General features: G+C 58.8%; 1 protein-coding gene across 1 annotated transcript in view; it reads left to right on the top strand.

Annotated features, from left to right (window-relative positions):
* The window catches only part of ADGRA1 (adhesion G protein-coupled receptor A1), a 30,545-nt gene extending 24,433 nt beyond the window's left edge, over positions 1-6,112 (top strand). Inside the window, exons 5-6 of the mRNA XM_045809380.2 lie at positions 2,592-2,690; positions 3,284-6,112. Of these exons, the coding sequence (XP_045665336.1) occupies positions 2,592-2,690; positions 3,284-4,499 (1,315 nt within the window). The 3' untranslated portion in view covers positions 4,500-6,112. The remainder of the gene's footprint in view (positions 1-2,591; positions 2,691-3,283) is intronic.
* Positions 6,113-19,484: the final 13,372 nt, after the last annotated feature.

Raw genomic sequence — 19,484 nt, 5'->3', positions numbered from 1 at the left:
CTAATTCATATTCTTCTCAGGGAATTTATCCATTTCTTCTAAGCCGCGGAGGTGTTCGCAAGGGCTGTTTGCAAAGCTCATCCTCGCCCTGCGGGAGACGGGTCATCCGTCCGCGAGGTGGGAGCGCGGTGCTGTCCGCTTGCTGCGGAAATCCACTCTGGGCTGGAGGGGTTTCAGCGCGGCTCGCGGTCTGCTCTCCTGCTCGTCCTCTCCTTCCGTGTGGGGGCTCTGCGTTTGCTTGGCTCTCTTCTGCCTTAGTGTGTGGAGCGCGGGCCACGAACGTCGGGCCACGAACATCCCTGCTCTTCCCACAGAAACATTCTCTGTGGTGAACGCCCCTCCGAGCCCTGCTGTGGCTGCATCCCAGAAATATGTTGTTTTCCTTTCTCGTTTTGTTTAAAATATTTTCTAAATTCCCTTATGACTTCTTCGACCCATGAATTATTTAGAAGTGTGTCGTTTCACTTCCAAGTATTGGTGGTTTTTCTAGTTACCTTGCTGTTACTGATTAACTGGACTCCATGGAGGTCAGACCATAGACTCCGTGATGACAACCCCGGTAAGACGACCCAGGCTCATTCCACGGCCACACGTCGTCCGCCGGCGAGCGGACCACACTTGGCGTGATGCTCCAGGAAGAGCACTGGGGCAAAGTGAGTCGAATTGTTGCTCCAATCTTGTTTCTTTACTGATCTCTGCCTGGTTGTCCTGAAAACCGCCAAGAGAGGGCGTCTGGATCGCCACCTGTGATTTTGGCTTTGTCTGCTCCTCCCTGTGAGTCTGTCCTCCTTTGCTTCACGTGGTTTGAGTCTCTGGTCCCACGCACGCGTGGTCGCCATGTCCTCCTGTGGGCTGTGCTGACACTGACATAAGATGGCCTCATATCTCCTTCTCCAGAAGTCCGTCCCCGATGTCAGTGTGGCCACCACAGCCTCTCTGCGTCTCCTGCGAAGACAGGCAGCTGCCCACCTGCTCCACCCCCCTCTGCCCACACCAGGGCCTCAGGTCCAAGACCTCAGATGGACTTAGGTCTGTTTCAACCACCTGTCCACCTGTTTTCTGGTTTTACTTTTTCTTTTCCTTCTGCTCCTCCTTTCCTGTCCTATTTTTTTCTTCTGTATTACTTTAATATTTTCCTGCATTTCATTTTAATGTATCTATTAGCCCTTTGCCTATTAATTTTTCATGTTGCCTTAGGGATCGAAGTCCACAGACTCTTCCCCATATCTTTGGTGTGAAAGTCACACTAGTTCGTGTAAAGTGTGCACAGAAGCCTCACCTGTGGGGCCATCCCCCCACCGTCTTGTTGCCAAAGACACGGCATCTGTCAGTCAACGTGTGTTAATAACTCCATTAGGCAGCGTTAGAATTCTTTCTTCAAGCAATCATATATATGCACATATATTTTGTAATTAAGAGAAAACAAAGTGTTCTATGTTTGCCCTACCAGTTAGCATTTCCGGTGCTCTCCATTCTTCGGGGTTTCTATCTGGTGCAATAGCCCTTCAGCTTGAAGGATGAAACTGAGCATTTCTTGAAGGTCCACTGGTGACAAATTCGCTGTTTTATTTTTGTCAGAAAATGTCTGTATTTGTCCTGTTCTGAAGGACATGTTCTCTGCATATAGAATCCTGGGAGGCACAGAGTCCCCAGGGTCACCCTGTTCCTGCCCGTGGACCTGGGATCCATGGCGTTCCCCTCGTCGGGGACAAAGAGCCATCAGCCCACTGGGGTGTGTGTGGCATCCGGGAGGGTGGCAGCCCGTCCTTGTGATCATCCGCAAGCTGGCGCCTCGGCCACCATGACCCTCACGTGCTCTGACCAGCATGCTCCATGGCCAGGTGTCTTGGCCTGTGTGCTTGGCGGTTCCTCACATTCTCGAGATCCAGCCTCAGTGGGTCGGACACTAGACACTAGAACGCCCTCAGATGGAGCTGCTGGCTGAGACCCTGCTGGCAAGAAGGTCAGGCCATGCCCGGAGTGGGGGCCAACTCCCATCCAGACTGGTCGCTGTCCTGGGGGGGTTGGGGTCAGAGGCCAGATGCGTCCTAAGTAGCTGAGAAGCCAGGCTGCCAGGCAGTGCACAAAGGTGTGAGGGGGGGAGGGAGGGAGGGGTTGGGGGACAGGAAAGGAGGGGAGGGTGGGGGAGGAGATGGAGGAGGGGAGGAGGAGGGAAAGGAGATGGTGAGGGGAGGGAGATAGGGGAGGGTGGAGAGGGGAAAGGGAGGGGATGGGTGGGGAGAAGAGGGAGATGGGGAAGGAAGGGGATGGGTTGAGGGACAGGAGAGGAGGGGAGGGTGGGGGGAGGAGACGGGAGGGGACCGGAATGGGGGGAGGAGGAGGGGAGAGAGATGGGGGAGTGTAGGGAGGGATAAGGGAGAGGGATGGGTAGGGAGAGGAGGGAGATGGGGGAGGGGAGGGGAGTAGAGGGCGTGAGGTGGGGGAGGGGGAGGCCCGGCTCTGGCAGGGGCCCCTCTGGGGGGTTGGTGGTGTTAGGACACAGCGTGCCCCCTTTGCCCAAGCTGCTGGAGGCTGTCCTGGGGGGCCCAGGGCGGCTTCTCAGGCACCGAGCAGGCCTTCTGCCCTCACAGGTTTTACCTCATCAGCGGAGGGGTTCCCTTCATCATCTGCGGGGTCACAGCTGCCACGAACATCAGGAATTACGGGACGGAGAATGAGGATGTGCCCTAGTGAGTCCTGGGCTCCAAGTGGGTGGAGGCTTCTTCCCAGCCCCTCCCCGTGCCCAGGCCACCTCGCTGTGGGGACAGTCCAGGGGGCTGCCCTCCACTCCCCACGTGTCCTCCCCTCCCCCAGCAGACCCCTTCTCAGGCTCCCCTCCCTGGGTGCAGTGGGCTGCTTCTCTTGAGGTGGGCGGGCTACACCCGGGACCAGCTCAGATATGCACAGGCCACACCCGGTGCCCAGTGCTCTGGCCCCTCCGGTCGTGCCCCCCACGCCAGCACCCTCCCACCCCCCCCATCCCAGCTCCTTCTTCTCGGTTGCCCCCAAAAGGCCGAGCCTGCAGGACACACCGGCTTTGCTCCCTCGGGGGCTCCAGCTCTGGGGACTGAGGTGAGGACAAAAGGCAGAGAGGTGGGCAGCTGGCCCCCCCGCAGCCCAGACTCCCACCCGCACTGTCCCGGCCCTAACAGCGCAGGCGTGTCCGTGTCTGTCTCCTCACCACGGTTAAACTCACACCCTATCGAGAAAGTCCTCCGTGACCCCAGGACGGCCAGGCGCTCGGCCCCAGGGCGACCCCTCACGGACCCTTCTCCTCCCACAGCTGCTGGATGGCCTGGGAGCCCAGCCTGGGCGCATTCTACGGGCCGGCGGCCTTCATCGCCCTGGTCACGTGCGTGTACTTCCTCGGCACCTACGTCCAGCTGAGGCGCCACCCGGAGCGCAGGTACGAGCTGAGGGCGCGGACAGAGGCGCAGCAGCGGCCGTCGGGGCCCGAGGCCGGCCCCCACCCCGAGGCCCGGCCGGGCTCACTGCCCGCCTGCGACGCCCTGGCCGGCTCACTGCTACAGAATGAGCACTCGCTCAAGGCCCAGCTGCGGGCCGCAGCCTTCACGCTCTTCCTGTTCACAGCCACCTGGACCTTTGGGGCGCTGGCCGTGTCTCAGGGCCACTTCCTGGACATGGTCTTCAGCTGCCTGTACGGCGCCTTCTGTGTGACGCTGGGGCTCTTCGTGCTCATCCACCACTGTGCCAAGCGGGATGACGTGTGGCACTGCTGGTGGTCCTGCTGCCCCTCCCGCGGGGACGCCCACCCCACGAAGCTCGCCGCCTGCCCCGCGCTCGACACCAACGGGGACGCGCTGGGGCACATGGCCTGCCTGCAAGACTCGCCGTGTCCGGGCCAGCCACGGGGCTTCAGCCACGCACCCACGGGCCACTGCAAGATGACCAACCTGCAGGCTGCGCAGAGCCACGTCAGCTGCCTGTCGCCAGCCACGCCGTGCTGCGCCAAGATGCACTGTGAGCAGCTGATGGAGGACGCGGCCCACGTGCACGAGGAGGATGCCTTTGGGCACGACCCGCACCTGCACAGGTGTCTCCAGGGCAGAACTCAGCCTCCGTACTTCAGCCGGCACCGGGCAGCCGCAGCCGAGCAGGAGTATGCCTACCACATCCCGTCCAGCCTGGACGGCAGCCCCCACAGCTCACGCACAGACAGCCCCCCCAGCTCGCTTGAGGGCCCAGTGGGGGCGCACACGCTGGCCTGCTGCGCCCAGGGCGACCCGTTCCCCTTGGTCAGCCAGCCCGAGGGCAGCGACACCAGCCCGGTGCTCTACGGCTGCCCCCTGCGGCCAGGCAGGGAGTCGGCCCACGGCCCAGTGCACTTCGAGATGCTCCGGAGGACACAGTCTCTGCCCTTCGGTGGACCCGGCCAGAATGGGCTGCTCAAGGGAGACATGTGTGAAGTCCTGTCCTTCAGTGCCAATGGCATGGGCAACATCCGGACAGGGCCATGGAAGAACGAGACCACCGTGTAGCTGGGCCGGGGCCTCACATCGCCCAGCCCTGATGGACGAGCTTCGGAGCAGAGCAGGGTCCTGCCACGTGAGGCCGGCGGGGGTTCACTTCTCAGAAGTGGCTAGCACCCCCACTGACCCTTCGTTGTGAAGGACTCAAGCAGGAAGATGCTTCGGGCCACATCTGCTTCCGCTAATCCTGAGGTCAGACGGGCCGTCCACGTCCCAGTCACCGGCTTTCTGACCCGTAGTACCCAGTCCCAGCAGCCCAGGAACAGCAGGGGTTCTACGAGGAAAACACCCTCCGCACCCAGCGTGGGCTGTGGGGAGCCCTGGGGTGCGTCCCGTCTGCCCCGCCAGCCTGCCCACAGCAGGGGGTGCCACCCACTTTTTCTAGTGTCTAGTGTGTGTCTCATTAAAGTTTTATTCCAAGGCACAGGCAGGCTGCTGGTCAGTAGAGGGCGCTCTGGACCTGGGCAGTCACTGCCGGCCCCTCTGCCAGCCCGAGTCTGAGTCTGAGTCCGGGGCCACATCACCACCTCCACCCTCAGCAGCCGCCCTGGGGGCAGGCTGCACAGGCCTGAGAGTGTCATGGACGCTGGGGCTTGTGACCGTAATCCGGGCGCACATGAGAAGAGGGGGCAGCCCGTGACAGTCCTCCAGGGCACTGGCTGGGGTCATCGAGGGGCCCTGTGCCTTCAGAAACGCCCAGATACCCTTCAACAGACTCGACTGTCAAAGCCAGCCACTGTTGGGACCGTACCCCGCCCCAACAAGGTCACCGAGGGCTCTAATGTTCCCAGCCCTGAGAAGAGGGGGGGCTGGCATTTCCAGGAACAACTGAGCATGAAGCCCTGACTCAGAGGACAGTTGTCCATTAAAGCAAGCTGTGTGTGAAGCAAGGGTCATCCCACGGGCAAGGGTCCATGGGTCCCCATGGAGGCAGAGCCCAGACATCCTGAGGAGCACGTGTGAGACTGTGCGCAGCCATTCCTCCCCCCCTCCTCCCAGATCTGTGGCACACATGCAGAAACACGTGCACACACCACCATGGGCATGTGTCACACGTGTGCACACATGCATCACGTGTACGTCTCCATGCTCGCACACGTGTATGCACATCGCACACACCACGCACAGCACGTGTGCCACACGTGCGCACACATGTGCACGCACACCTACACGCACTCCACACACCATGCACACACACAGTCGGCGTTTCCCAGGCATTCGAGCACCAGTTTCATTGCCCTACACAGATGTCATCTGTGAGACTCCTCAGTGTGCTCCGCTATCTGGGGTTGGGGGGGACTTCACCAGGAGCAGACCCTTCCCAACACACGCCTCAGGGGAGGAGGGTGTCGGGTGTCCCAGGGCCAACGCTCAGTATCTGAGCACCAGGAGCCTTGCTTCCCGGGATTCTCGTAAACCTGACACTGTCCCGTGCCTCCCTCAAACCCTGTGTGTCCTCACAGGTCAACCAGACAGGCAACCAGATGACCAGCAGGCAGTTTCTGTCTCTGTGCAGCCTGTTCACCTGCTTCCGTAGCCGATAGGAACCAGAGAGCCGACGCTGTGCTGTGCACACATGTAGATGCAGAACCGTCAGACAAAATACAGTATTTTGCACTGTTTGCCCTTCGTGAGGCTGGTTAATGGCATCCACGTGTGTCTCTCGTCCTCGATGGGGGCGGGCCCACCTTGGCGCGTGGCTTCCGCTTCTGCACACGGGGCCCCAGGCGGGGCCGGGGAGCTCAGAGAGGCTGCTCCGCCCCGGACACTCCGGCCCCCTGGCAGGTGCCCATCATGGTCCTTTCTGCCCCCAGCAGGCCGGGCAGAGCAAAGCGTACCTCATCATTCAAACCAAAGAAATTTAACGTTAAATATTAAACCTCGTGTGTTTCGATATTGATTCAGCCTCCGGAGTCCGCTTGGGACAGCATGGTAACCCCACTGCCGTTGCATGCCATGTTTTCAGAGCATCTGGTCCCCAGCACGGATGTGCTGCAGGCTCACGCCACACGGACACACTTCTGGAAGGATGTGGGCTGGAGGTCAGCCACAGCCAGTGTCTCTGGTGTCATGGTGTGTCACCTCCTTCCCTGGAGCATGTGTGTGCATGTGTATACGTGTGTGTTGTCTGTGTGTGTACACGTGTCGTGTGTGTCCTGGGTGTGCATGTGTGTTGTGTGCACTGTGATGTCTGCATGTGCCTGTGTGTCATGTGTACATGTGTTGTCTGCGTTGCATGTGGACATATGTGTCACGTGTGTGCACACGTGTGTGTGCACATGTGTGTCGTGTCGTGTGTGCATAGTCTGCGTGTGCACATGTCGTGCATGTGCACACGTGTGTGGTGCGTGCATGTGTGTCATTTGTGTACATGTGTGCGTTGTCTGGATGTGTGCGTGCACATGTGCTTGTGCACACGTGTGTGCATGTGTGTGGTCGGTATGTGCGTGTGTACACGTGTGACGTGTGCATGTGTACATGTGTGTCATCTGGATGAGCCTGTGTGCGCATGTGTGATGTCTGCACTGTGTTATGTGTGTGCATGTGTGTGTTGTGTGGGGACACGTATGTCGTGCGCATGTGTACATGTGTGTCATGTGGGCATTGTGTGCATGTGTGTCGTGTGTGCATGTGTGTGATGTCTGTTGCGTGTGTACACGTGTGCCATGTGTGTACATGTGTGAATCATCTGCGTGTGCGCATGTGTCATGAGCATGTGCACACCATGTGTGTCATGTGCATGTGTACACGTGTGCATTGTCTGCATGTGTGTGCACGTGTCGTGTGTATACACATGTGCATTGTCTGGGTGTGTCGTGTGCGTGTGTACACGTGTGTGCATGTGGTTGTCTGCATGTGTGTACACATGTGTCATGTGCATGTGTACACATGCGTCATGTGCGTGTTTACATGTGTGTTGTCTGGGTGTGTGTGTACACGTGTGTGGACACGTGTGTCGTGTATGTATGTGTGTGTGTGGTGTGTGTGTGTGTGAAACATGCCCACCCCCTGCAGAGAACGCGGGAGGTGCTGCATGGGCCCATCTAGCTTCCCCTGGCAGAGGGACGCCATGCTCACCCCAATCAGCCAAGGCCTCTAGAAGCCCGACAGGTCTGAATGGCATCCCTTAGGCAGTTCGAGCCACAGAGCCTGACTGTCAGCGGTGGGCGCTGCTACAGCGTCCGCCACGGCTCACCATGCAGTCTGCTGCAGCTGCATGTGCCTGCCCTGTGGGGGTAACCCCCCCACCCTCTCCCCCCCACCACCACCAGAAAGCTCGTCTTGGAGGGCTCCACCCTCCTCTAGGCATGGCCAGCCCTGCCAACCACTGGAGAGCGCTGGCACTCGCCAATTAGCTGAAGGGCACCCTGCCGACCCCCTGACTCCTCCAAGAAGCCCACTGAGCCACCTCTGAATGAGGGACCCGTAGGGGCTTCACGCTACTGGGGAGACCCTGCCAGCCCTGCCAACATGGGCACAACCGGGTCTGTGAGGAAGGGGCTGGATCAGGGCTCAGGGCTGAGCAGCCTTGGCCCTCACCCTGTCACCCCATGTCCTGCCTGCCTGGTTGGGGCTCTACAAGACAGTCAGGGGTAGCCCTGAGCCCCCAAGAGCCCGCCTTGAGACAAAGGTCAGCTCAGAGGGTGTGAGTGCCCCCTGTCTGGGGGCCAGAGCCCAGAAGCAGCCTCTGGGGTGCGGCCTCATGGCACAGATCCCATCTGCAAAGGCAGCTGTCTTGGGGGCACCCACATCGTGCCCAGCTCTGCGCTGAGCAGTCTGCCCACAGCACTCAGGGCCCTAGGCAGGTACGGAGCCGGCCACATGCAGAGATGGGGGCTGTAGCCAGGCCACATCTGTCCCTACTGGCCCAGGCTGACCTGCAGTCCCGCCGCCTTCCCTGTGACCCTCATTCTAAGGATGGGGAGCGGAATGACTGCTGGGCTTCAGGCCTGGGTGTCACCGGCAGCCAGAGGCCATGCGTGCATGTCCTGGCTCTGAGGACGGTGACATCCTCCCAGGGACTGCTGACCCTCCCCACCTGCTTGTGCCTGGGCCGCCTCCTCACCTTGTCAGCAGGGTGTGTCTATGCTCCAGAGGCTTCAGCAGAAGCTTTTATTACATGATTTATTATCAAACAGGCACCTTTGGGTTATAAACTTTGCCTGTTGGATCCAAGATCAAAGAATGTTCTGCCGCCCACAGGTCGGAGAGGGACCTCTGGCTCAGATGGAGGCCAGCTCTGAGTGTGCAGGGAATGGGTGTGCCCAGAAGGTGGGATCAGGGGACAGGGGGAGAGTCCCACGAGGACACAGGGCACGTGCCACAGGCACTCACACACCAAAGCCTTCATCCCAGCCCATCTTCTCCCAGAAGCTGGTCCCACTGAGGCCCCACCTCCCATCCAGGCCTGGAGGCCCTCACCTACTATAAACCTCCCCGCTCTGGGGGCCCTGGAGAAGGGAGCCAGTTCCCTCCAGGGGCCCCCAGGCACGGTCAGGCTCCTGCCACCCAGGTATGTGGCAGTTCCTCATGCCGCCAGAAGGATGTGGTTGGACCCCAGGAAGAACTTCGTCCGTGAAGCCCTGGCTGCTGGAGGGCAGGTGTGAGTCCTGGTGGACCCTCCAGTCTACAGGGCTGGTCCCTGGATGGAGAGCAGAGAAAACAGAGGCTGACACCCCCCCAGGAGCCCCCACAGATGACACATGCAGGCAGGGCACGTCCACATCGCCCGCCCGCCCCCCCCCCCCGCCCAGGTTGTGCGGACCCCAGCCATGGGCTGCGAGGTGAGTAATCAGGAGCAAAGAGCCGACCGGGAGAAAACCCACAGTGGCCCCGGTGTGTGGAAGGCCCCAAGGGCATGCAGGTGCCCAGGGAAGAGTGGGTCCCAAGGACACTGACACCACACAATTTGTATACATAGGTCACCCCCATACCAAACACGTCCCCACATCAGGGGGAGACACGACCTCAGGCTATTACAAGATCTCAGGTCTGGGGAGCAGCTCGGAACGTGGCTGAGCAACAGAGTGAGCCCGGGGAGTGAAGGGCACCTCCCTGCACCCCCTGGAGACCTGGGGTCGCCTCCCGGTGCCGTGGTGGCCACAGTGGACGCTAAGCGGGCACTGCACAGGCACGAGGGTTTTAGGGAACGCCGAGTGGAGCCTGCAAACACAGAAACCGCCACCAAGACCTGGTTCAGAAGCCAGACCGATGGCGTCCCATGAGGACGATTTCTCACCCACATGAGCATTGTGGGGACCGGGGCAGCTCCCAGCAAGCCCGAGAGAGTGGGGGCGTGGCCTGGCTCACCAGCTTGTCTGGGTGCGGGCACGGGGTCTGGACTCGCACCGCCGTGGCGGCCACTCAGCGACCTCATGGGTGGCAGCGAGGGCCACGCCAGCTGCAGGGCTGGCTCGGAAATTCATTTGCAAGCGTTTCTGTTTCATCCGAACAGATGAACACCTCTGCCATGTAACGACTTTGTAACCACGATACATTCGAAAAGCGAAACACAGCTTCTCTGGAGGTCACTGTCTTGGCTCCCAGTGAGGATGCATTCGAAGGGCTCCGCCGTGCTGAGGCATGGCATCACGTGGAAGGTCGTGCACATCTGTGTCCCGGTGTGGAGCACGCTCACGGTCCTCATCTTGTAGGGACGGTGTCCTCCCGCGGGACAGCCTGGGATAGGACTCGCAGTCCACGTCTAGAGGGAACAGTCCCCTGGTGGCACGGGCCTCCCGTGTCCAGTGACGCCTCATGTTGGGTGGCAGTGGAGCAAGTGTCCGTGGCCTCTGTGAGGCTCATGGTCTTGGTGTGGTGATGGGTGACATTCATGTCATGTGGGGTGGGGGCAGTGCTCTGGACCAAGCTAGAGCAGCACAGTGCCTCTGAGATGTATCGTCCCTGCGCCATGGGAGACAGTGGGGACTCGGGTCCGGGTCACGGTGGGCTGGGCGGTAGGTGCCTGAGTTGTCATCGGCCGGTGTTTGTGGCCTGTATCGTGGGGGGGCATACTCGGTATGTGCTGTTGCAAACGAGCGCCCGTGTTCTGTCAGCGCACAGGACGGGGGCTCGGGCATGTGCTGGTCCAGGGTCAGAGTCCCTGCTCTGACATGGGTGAGCTGCCAGGGGAGACCCCGGTGGGCAGCCCCGAGCCCTGCACCAGGGGTCTGGAGCCGCAGGAGGACTGTTGGTCTGTCCCCAAGCAGGTGAGTCCCAGGGGGTGGGGGATCTGTACGGAGAGATGGCATGCCCTCCACGCAACCCTGGAGAGCCTGTGCCACATCCTGCCCCAGCTGTCCACGGGGAGGGGAGCTGGGCAATGCTCAGGGCTCCGGGACACAGTTTGGCTCCCCCATACCCCAGCCCTTCTGGTCCACCAGCACCGCCAGCACCGGCTTCTCCACTTGGCCTCAAGTAGGCTGTTCAAAGGCCCGAACAGAACTTCATGAAGCCGTGTATCTTCCCCTCAGTGAGGCAGAAGGCACTCTCTGCACACTTCAAACTCGGGCTTTAGTAGCAAATGTGGACACTAAGTGTCTGGGTCTCCTGATGCCAGTTCAGTTTAGTCCAAATTCAACCAAATTACTCTAGTGAGATTAAGAAAAAATCAGTCTGTGCACAATGAGTAACTTGGTGACCTCGGTAACTTGCCGCAGGCCGGAACGCCCTCGGATTCTCCTGCGCGTGGAGACAGGAAGCTGCAGAGCCCGGAGCTCCCACGCGCGGGTTCTGCTTGCCCCTGGGCCCGGGAAGCCGGTGAGGGCAGTGCCCCGGCGTCCCGCCGTGTTCTCCGGGGAGGCCTCAAGCTCTGTTCCAGCTTCCTGCTCCAAGTGTGCAGGTGCCCTTCCCGGCTCTCCCCACGCTGTGTCCCCCTGAACACACCGACTGCTTCCAAGGGACCCCCAACCCCACCGGGCAAACAGGGTGGCGGCCACCCCCGTGCTGGTCTCCTGGGGTAGCCACGCATATTGTAAATGTGTACAGCTCAGAAAATCTCAGTTCTACTTCAGTAAAGCCGTCGAAACCATCTAATAGGCTTTGGGCAAGAAACAAGGGAAAGGCAAGGGGGAGGGGGCCACATCGGGGCCTGCTGGGCTACTGCCTCAGCTCCCCGTGCCAGGACCGAGGACCAGGGATAGACAAGATGAGGGTCATTGCAGGCCGGAGGAAGGAGGTGCCTGGGACCACCCTGAGAACGGATCCCCAGTGGGAAGTGAATCAAGATAAGCCTGGGACTGTGGTCTCCCTCCTGGGACTCAGATGGGCTGTGGTCTCCTGCTGTTGGAGCTGGGGTGCACAGCAGCCTTCCTGCCTCCTGAACGCTGGGGCCCCTGGGCCTTCCAGCTTTTCCCATCTGGCTCTACCCACTCCACCTTCTGGTGGACCATCCACCTTAGGAAACTGAACCGCAGATTCAGGTCCCCTGCCCTTCTCGGCCGGGTTACAAGGCAGAGCAGCCGATATGGGGATCGGGAGAGAAGAGGCAGGCAGACCCCAGAGAAACGGGGACCCTGGGTGTCAGCCAGCTCCTTGTGCCTCCTGCCTCGGGCAGCTGGACCTGAGCCATTTGGCTCAAGTTCTGGTGAAGGAGGGGAGGAGAGGGAGGGGAGGAGAGGGAGGGGAGGAGAGGGAGGGAAGGAAAGGAGGGGAGGGGGCCAGCTCAGGCCAGGCCACAGCAGGGGCCTTCATGGGAAGCAGTGGGTCCTGGAGTCAGTCCATGGCCCTCCCGGAAGGAAGGAAGGACGAAATATCAGAAGGTCCAGACCTGGGGGTGGGGGATGGCAGGGTGGGCGAGTAGGGGGCAAGGCCCTGGACGGGTGCTCTGCTGCTTGTCTTCACTCTCCTGGCCACCAGACTGTGTTCAGACAGAGATTAGGCTCGGGTCCCACTGCCGGTCAGGGACGGAGCTGGGACCCGTGAGCCGGAACCTGCCAGGGCCGACTGCACGGCCTTCCGGAGCAGCTTACACGCGGCACAGCGTCCCAGACCTCACCCCGCTCCAGGGTAACCCAGACATCAGTAAGGACACAGCCTCCTGGCCTGGTTTTTGGAGGAAATGCAGGGCTAAAGCACGGCCTGGGGGTCAGTCAGGCCCATTACAGGCCCCGCACTCCCCAGGTGCCAACCCAGGACGAATGGTGGCCACTGCTACGCCTAGTCCACTCCCAAAAAGTTCCAGCTCCATGGACAGCCAGCTCAGGTCAGGGTCTGGACAGGAGGCAGACACTCGCTGGGCCAGTTACAAAGCCAGAAGCCGTCGGCTGCACTGCACTGCTCCCCTGGGGGAAGGGGTCCAGCTGGGCCCCCACAAGCTGTGCGATAGGGGAGCTCTGCAGACACATAGCAGGACAGTCTACAGGTGACAAGGGGTGGGGTCACCAGCCCAGGGTGACCATCGGGCCCCAAGGGCCTGTCCTGGGTTAGGGGTCCGAGCAGGAGACCCCACTGGGCCCTGCAGATCCTGCTTGACCTCCTAGGGAGGGCCGAGCTGTGTGTCCTTCTGTGTCCTGCACAATGCAAGTGGGGTACACAGTAGGAGCTCAATAAATGCTTATAGAGTTGCAGTACAACACACTGTGCCCAGGCAGATACCAGCCATCAGCCGCTCCTGTTGACCACAGCCTCCGGACAGGCATAAATAAGCAGGAAGGCACTCACACGATCTCCCCCAGACCTCTGGCTGCTGCTTTCTTCTGATGGTCCTGTCCTGGGCACCAAACGCGGGGCTGAGGCTGGTGGCTACAGAAGACACGAGGGAAGCTGAGTCCTCGGGACCAGGGCTGCCCCCTAGACAGTCTTGGAGCACATGCCCCATCTTTGGGGCCTCTGGGGGTCTGAGCACCCGCCCCCTCCCTGGGAGCAGTGGGGGCCCCTGGTAAGGAGAAATTTGTTATAGAACGAAAGCCAGGCTTTCATCACACACACAACGGTGGGGTCTTGCAGCAGGGGTAAGAGATGAGGCTCACCTCCCAGTGTAGCATGGGCAAGGGAGCAGGGAATCTCTGACCAAGCTTCTCTGCATGGCCAGACCTCAGGGAGGCTCCCGACCTTCTCCTGGGCCCATCCAGTGTCAGCAAGAGCCCCACCCTCGGTACCTGATCACACTGGGCTGCCATCCCCAGGAATTCTGGTAGGTCAATGCAGCCAGAACCCCCCCAGACCTAAGGTCCCATTGCCGTGATGTCCCCTGTGTCCATGCTGCATTCAGAACGGGGCCCAGCCTTTCCCCACAGTGGTCCCAAATACAGGTGCCCGCACTGCGAAGACCTCTGTCCTGCTTTGTTCTCTCGGCCATGATCGGTCGTGAGGGACTGACGGATGGCTACTGGAAGGAAGTGTCAGGAGGAGGGGTTTCTGGCTAAAGTCACCTAACAGGATGCTGGAGGCATCCATGGTGATTGACGTCCCAGGAGAGGAGGAGGAACCCAGTCAGATACCAAGGCCAGGGTTCTGGCCAAACTGGCTAGCAGGACACTTGCTAAAATCAGATGGTTTGGAGGGAAGCTCGGAAGGCCGGGAGTCAGGCCCAGGTGAGAGGCTCGGGAATTTGAGCAGAGACTGGTCAGGAGAGAATCTGTCACCCTGCACACCGTGACAAGGGGCCATGACAAGGGCCAAGAGGCCACCTGCCTGCCTGACTCACATCCTTCATGGAAGCTGAGGACTGACGGCTTCCGCCCTGTTCACAACCGTCCCCAGGTGTCCCCTCCCCAACCCCAGGACTCACTGACAACTCAAGCCCGAGACAGCGTCACTAGGAACCCACAGGAAGGGTTCTAGCTTAAGAAGAGTCCCACCAGGCGCCTGGGTGTCTCAGTCGTTAAGCGTCTGCCTTCGGCTCAGGGCGTGATCCCGGAGTCCTGGGATCGATCAAGCCCCACATCAGGCTCCTCTGCTGGGAGCCTGCTTCTTCCTCTTCCACTTCCCCTGCTTTGTTCCCTCTCTCGCTGGTTCTCTCTCTCTGTGTCAAATAAATAAATAAATAAATAATCTTAAAAAAAAAGAAATGAGTCCCACCAGAAGTTTTCATCATCCCTGTCCTGTCCCTGGAGCCCAAGGGCCACACTTCATAGTTTACAAAGTGCTCCGTGGCTGTCCCTGCCACTCCCCACATCTTGCAGCCTGAGCTGGGGCTCCAGGGAGCCAGGCGCTGGGGGAGGGGTGACCCACGGAGAGCCTGGGGCGCCGGGACCCGCTGGGCATGCAGGAGACAGACTGAACTCACAACAGACGGCCACTGGACCACACAGGGCACCACTCACACAGGGCACCACTCCCACCCACAGCGTCCATGGCAACCAGCTCAGGCATCTTCCCTGATTTGGTCACCCTCCCACTCTCTTGCATCTCGGGACCAATGATGGGGGAAAGCTGAGCTCCCCAGCCCATCAGAGGACCCTGCCCCAGCCTCCTTACAGGGCACCTGAGCCCCTTTCCCACTACTACGTCTCCCACTCCCCCGCCTGCCCCTGGGTCTCTGCCACACACAAGTGTCATGGGGCCCCCAATTTGGGGCGCTCTGAGGCATCAGCCTTGCTGTTCTCATCTGGGTGGGGGGCTTCCTTGATGTCCACATGCCATGTGCCGAACATATACTGAAGACAGCCAGGCCAGGCGCCTTTCACACGTCACTTGTCAAATGCTGATGTCACACCGCGAGCAGACTCAGAGAAGTCAAGTGACCTGCCCCCGATCGCACAGTCAGGACGAGGCAGAGCCAGAACGTGCATGAACCACACGCTCTGGCGTCTATCCCCCTCCGGCTGCTCCGAGGAAGCAGCGCTAAGACCAGCACCCCCCACGCCAGGCCTGACCGTCTCCCCGGCTGCCCCTGCGTGAAGGAGGGACCGATTTTCACACGACGCACCTGTAGCACCAACTTCCTGCTGCATGGGCCTCTCTCCCCGTCTGTGCCGGCTCCCCACGTGATGTACATCCTCACGACTGGAGCGGCGGGGGCCCCACGGACCCCCAGCGCCGGCGGACACGCGGGTGTGGGCAGAGCGGTGTGGAGGCACAGCCCTCCTGGGCCAACGAAGTGGTGTCAGTCACGCTCTCAAGGTAAAGCTCTTCCAAGGTCTCCAGCCTGAGCTAAAGACACCAGGATGAGCAAAGACAGAGTTGTCTCACTTCCTGCAGACACGCCAGGAATTGAGGCAGGGGAATATAAATGTCTGGACCGTTAATAAACACGTGGAACTCGTTCCAGAGCCGTGTGCAGCCATCCTGAACAACAAAGAGCCGTGTGCAACCATCCTGAACAGCAAACGTCAGCCTCAGGCCCAGGCGGAGGCCAAGAGCCTTTCCCAGAGGAGATGAATCGGCAGATGAAGACCGCACATCACGGCCAACAGTCCGCCGATGAAGCCAAGGGAGAAGCCGACCGGTATTTGGGGGTCAATGGTAAGACCAATTCCTGGTAGAAAAGGAAAAGCTTGTTCCCAAGCCCGGCATTGGAAAGTGCCGACTGTCGGTGACCGAGTGGACCTCCGGGAGGGCCCGGGGCTCTGTGGAAAAGTCGCCAATGCCGTGGCCTGCGGAAGCTTCGGGAAAGCCGGAGAGGACACATCACAGGACGTCCACAGAAGGAAGACACCTGCGTGGCATTTGGAGCAAAGAGGAGAGGGAGACGCCAGGACAGAGGGAATGCGCGTGCCCGCTGCTCCGGCCACCACGGCGGGGCCCAGGGCCCCAGGGCGGCTTCCCGGCTGCGACCTGTGCTCATCAGTGTCTGAGCCCCAAACCCTTTCATGTTTTTCTGAGAAACCTTTCCCAGTGAAATGAGTGAAGTGGAGTTTTCTGCTAGTTTTCATGAAACAGAAGCATCCATCCAGGAAAGGTGACAGCGTTTTAGCATTTTATTTATAGGGACCCACGGTGTCAAATCAGTTTGGCCCTTCATGCATTAGAGAACAGCATAGCCAGGAAGCGGCTGGCAACTTCTCTTTTAAACTGGGCTTAGTTGAATTTATTCTGGAATTTTGTTTTTAAAGAACAATGTTTGTTTCTACTGGGTTAGAATTAGTCTTCTGGTCAATGAATCTCGAGGGGCCCTGCCTCGCAAAGGAATGAGCTAGCTCTACGTTACAGAGTGACTATTGCCCCCACTCTGGGGGCAGGGGGTCCCAATAACCCATAAAAGCCCTGTTTGAAATTCGGTTCCATGAATAGAACAAGGAAAAGAAGTGCTAGTCCCCAGGAGGGGGGCTCTCTCTGCTTGCAAACCCAGGACAGAGGCTCCAGCCAGCTCCCCTTGCAGGGACCCTACAAATACACGCCAAAGCCCACGCTGAGTAACTGAGGGCTTCTTAATCACAGAAAATCTTGAGCAATGGAGGAGGGGGAGAGGTGCTAACAGTAACGGGGTGGGGGGCGAGGCATCTGGTACCATTCCCCCCCCCCCCCGCCCAGGCAGGCAATCCCCACCCCACCTGCCACCGTCTGGCACTGGGATGTCAGAGTCAGGCCCTGAGCCACCCACGCCTGCATTTGTCCTTGGCAGAAATCATCATGAACGGCATGCAGTGAAAACACAAGAAAACACACTGCAGTGGATTTTGATCATTAAACCTGCAATTGGCACAGCGGCAGCCCAGCTGGGGAGCCAGGCTGGAGTTGGGGGGGTGCTTCTGGGCCCGGGAGCTCCACTCCACACCTGGGCTGCCACAGGAGCCAGCCCACATCACACAGGATGGTCCTCCCAGCTGCCCATAACTGCACAAAGCAGGACACTCACTGGCCAGGATCCTCCCGCCCAGGGAATAAAAGCCCCCAGCCGTGGGCAGCACACACTCCCAGGGGAGGGCCCTCCCTGCCCGGGAAGGCTGCTTTCTGAAGCTTTCACAGCCACAGCAGAAACACACACATGCACAGCCAACCCAAGCACTTGGCCCCAGCGGCACAGGGGCCGGCCATGAGCCGGGGCCTGCACCCAGCACTATGCTCCAGGACGTAGACCGTGCTGCTCTCAGCCCTCGCAGAGCTCCCAGTCCAGCAAACAGGCTCACAGGGGTGCTAACGGGGTCTTCATGGTCACAGGGCCAGCTCTGAGGACACTATTGTGGGTCCCCAAAATGACATGTTGAAGTCCTCACCCCAGGCACCTGTGAGTGTGACCTTATTTGGAAATAAGAGCTTTGTAGATAGAACACAATATGACTTGTGTTTTTATGGAAAAGGCACAGCCAGAGTAAGGGCCACAGAATGATAGCCACAGAGTAACAGCCACAGAGTAACCACAGAGTGACAGCACAGAGTATTAGGAGGGCTCAGCCTTCCCCAAAAGAAGCCACGTCAGTAGTCCACGGTCCTTGAGTGTGTGTTCGCATCCCCAGGACAAACATGGTCATTTACTTCACCAAAAGACTTCAAGACTGCAAAATAAGTCTTATGGTCACTGGAAACAAAAAAAAATAAGTTTGAATTTTTTTATTTATTGAATATTTGATTTATTAAAACCTACATGTGTATTTGTTGCAAAGAAGTGTGACGGGGAATCTACAGAAACTGTCAAGCATGAAAAGATATCACAGTAGGATAAAATCCTGTCCAAAATTTGACGTCTGTAATAAGTTGAAGGAAAAACGTTCTGGTGAAGATTTTGGACTGGTAAAGAACATGTTTGTGTGATTTTTTAAAATAACTGACAGTGGGCATCAAAACCATTTTGGTGTTGGGGCTCCTGGCTGGCTCAGGTCTGTAGAGCGTGTGACTCTTGACCTTGGGGTGGTGAGTTTGAGCCCCGTGTTGGGCGTAGAGCATGCTTAAATGTAAAAAAAACAAAAAACCACATTTTGGTGTTTAGCTTCTTGGATATGTTGACAAGAGTAACAGTTTTACTTCAAAATATCAATATTTACCACACCAGAAATCCCATTCCTTGCAATTATTTACATTTGTGATTTCTTACAAAACTTAAATGTTGACTTCAAAATGTGCAAGCAGTTTGACAACTTTTCAAAATTCATTTAAGGAAAATGAGAGCCCAGACTCTGAAGACCCCCACTCCATTCTCATCAGCCACAGACTGGTCAGGCTGAGTGCCGACTGCACGCCTTAAGACAGGAGCAAGCCCCCTCCTGCAGGAGACCTGGGGCTTGGAAAAACGAAACAAAGTCCTGCCTGTGTCTGCAGAGGACAAGGGTCCAGCGGCAAGCACGGAACTTTGCAGGAGACTATCTGTCTAGAGCGAGGATCTGTGGAAGGCAGAGGCCAGAGGCAGGGAGGGCAGCCCAGGCAAGGACCTGCAGAAGGGACGGTCTTGCAGGAAAGCGAAGCGGGGCAGACAGAAGAGCAGAGCGTGCGCAGACGGGTCAGGGAAGACCACTAAGAAGACCGGGGCTCCAGCACATCCTGGCCTCAGCCTGCCGGGCAGGATTCTGACGTCACCTGAGGGGGATCAGGAAGAAGGCCAGCCCGCTGGGCATGTGAGGACACACTGGCGTGGTGGGAGGGGCAGGCACAGAGGCCAACGCTAAGAGGCCATTCCAGTGTCTGTTCATGAGGTTCTTGGCACTGCTTGAAACTGGGCTGGGAGTTAACTTTGAACAGACACCCAGGGGCTGCTTGGATGTCCTCATATGCGTGTGTGGTCTCATCAGCTCTGGGAAGATCTGGAGAGCCTGCGTAATCAAGACTTGCTCCGATGTTAAGAATCATGCCTCATCCAACCACAGTAATGAACTATCTATTATGTTCGAGGCACCAGAACACAGGTCCAATACCAAATACTTTGTTGGAGCAAAGCTGGTAAAAAGCAAGTAAATATGCAAACAGACTAACCCAGCTTTCAGTGGAGGTGACATCACGCCACTGAACAAGGTAGACCAAGCAGGGGGTTAAAAGAAGGGCCTGCGGTGTGGTCCCGTGGGCTTCCCCTTGGCCCTTCTTCACTGGCCCACGCTCCCAGTCCCTCTCCACGGAGCAACGGTCTGCCCGGGAGATGGGAAATGCCCACATCAACAGCCTCTTCGCTCTGCATTTCACCCAAAT

Source organism: Ursus americanus, chromosome 6, assembly GCF_024610735.1.
Source record: "Ursus americanus isolate L20-20 chromosome 6, mUrsAme1.1.p, whole genome shotgun sequence".
Classification (NCBI taxonomy): Eukaryota; Metazoa; Chordata; class Mammalia; order Carnivora; family Ursidae; genus Ursus; species Ursus americanus.
This window is presented reverse-complemented; position numbering and strand designations above follow the sequence as displayed.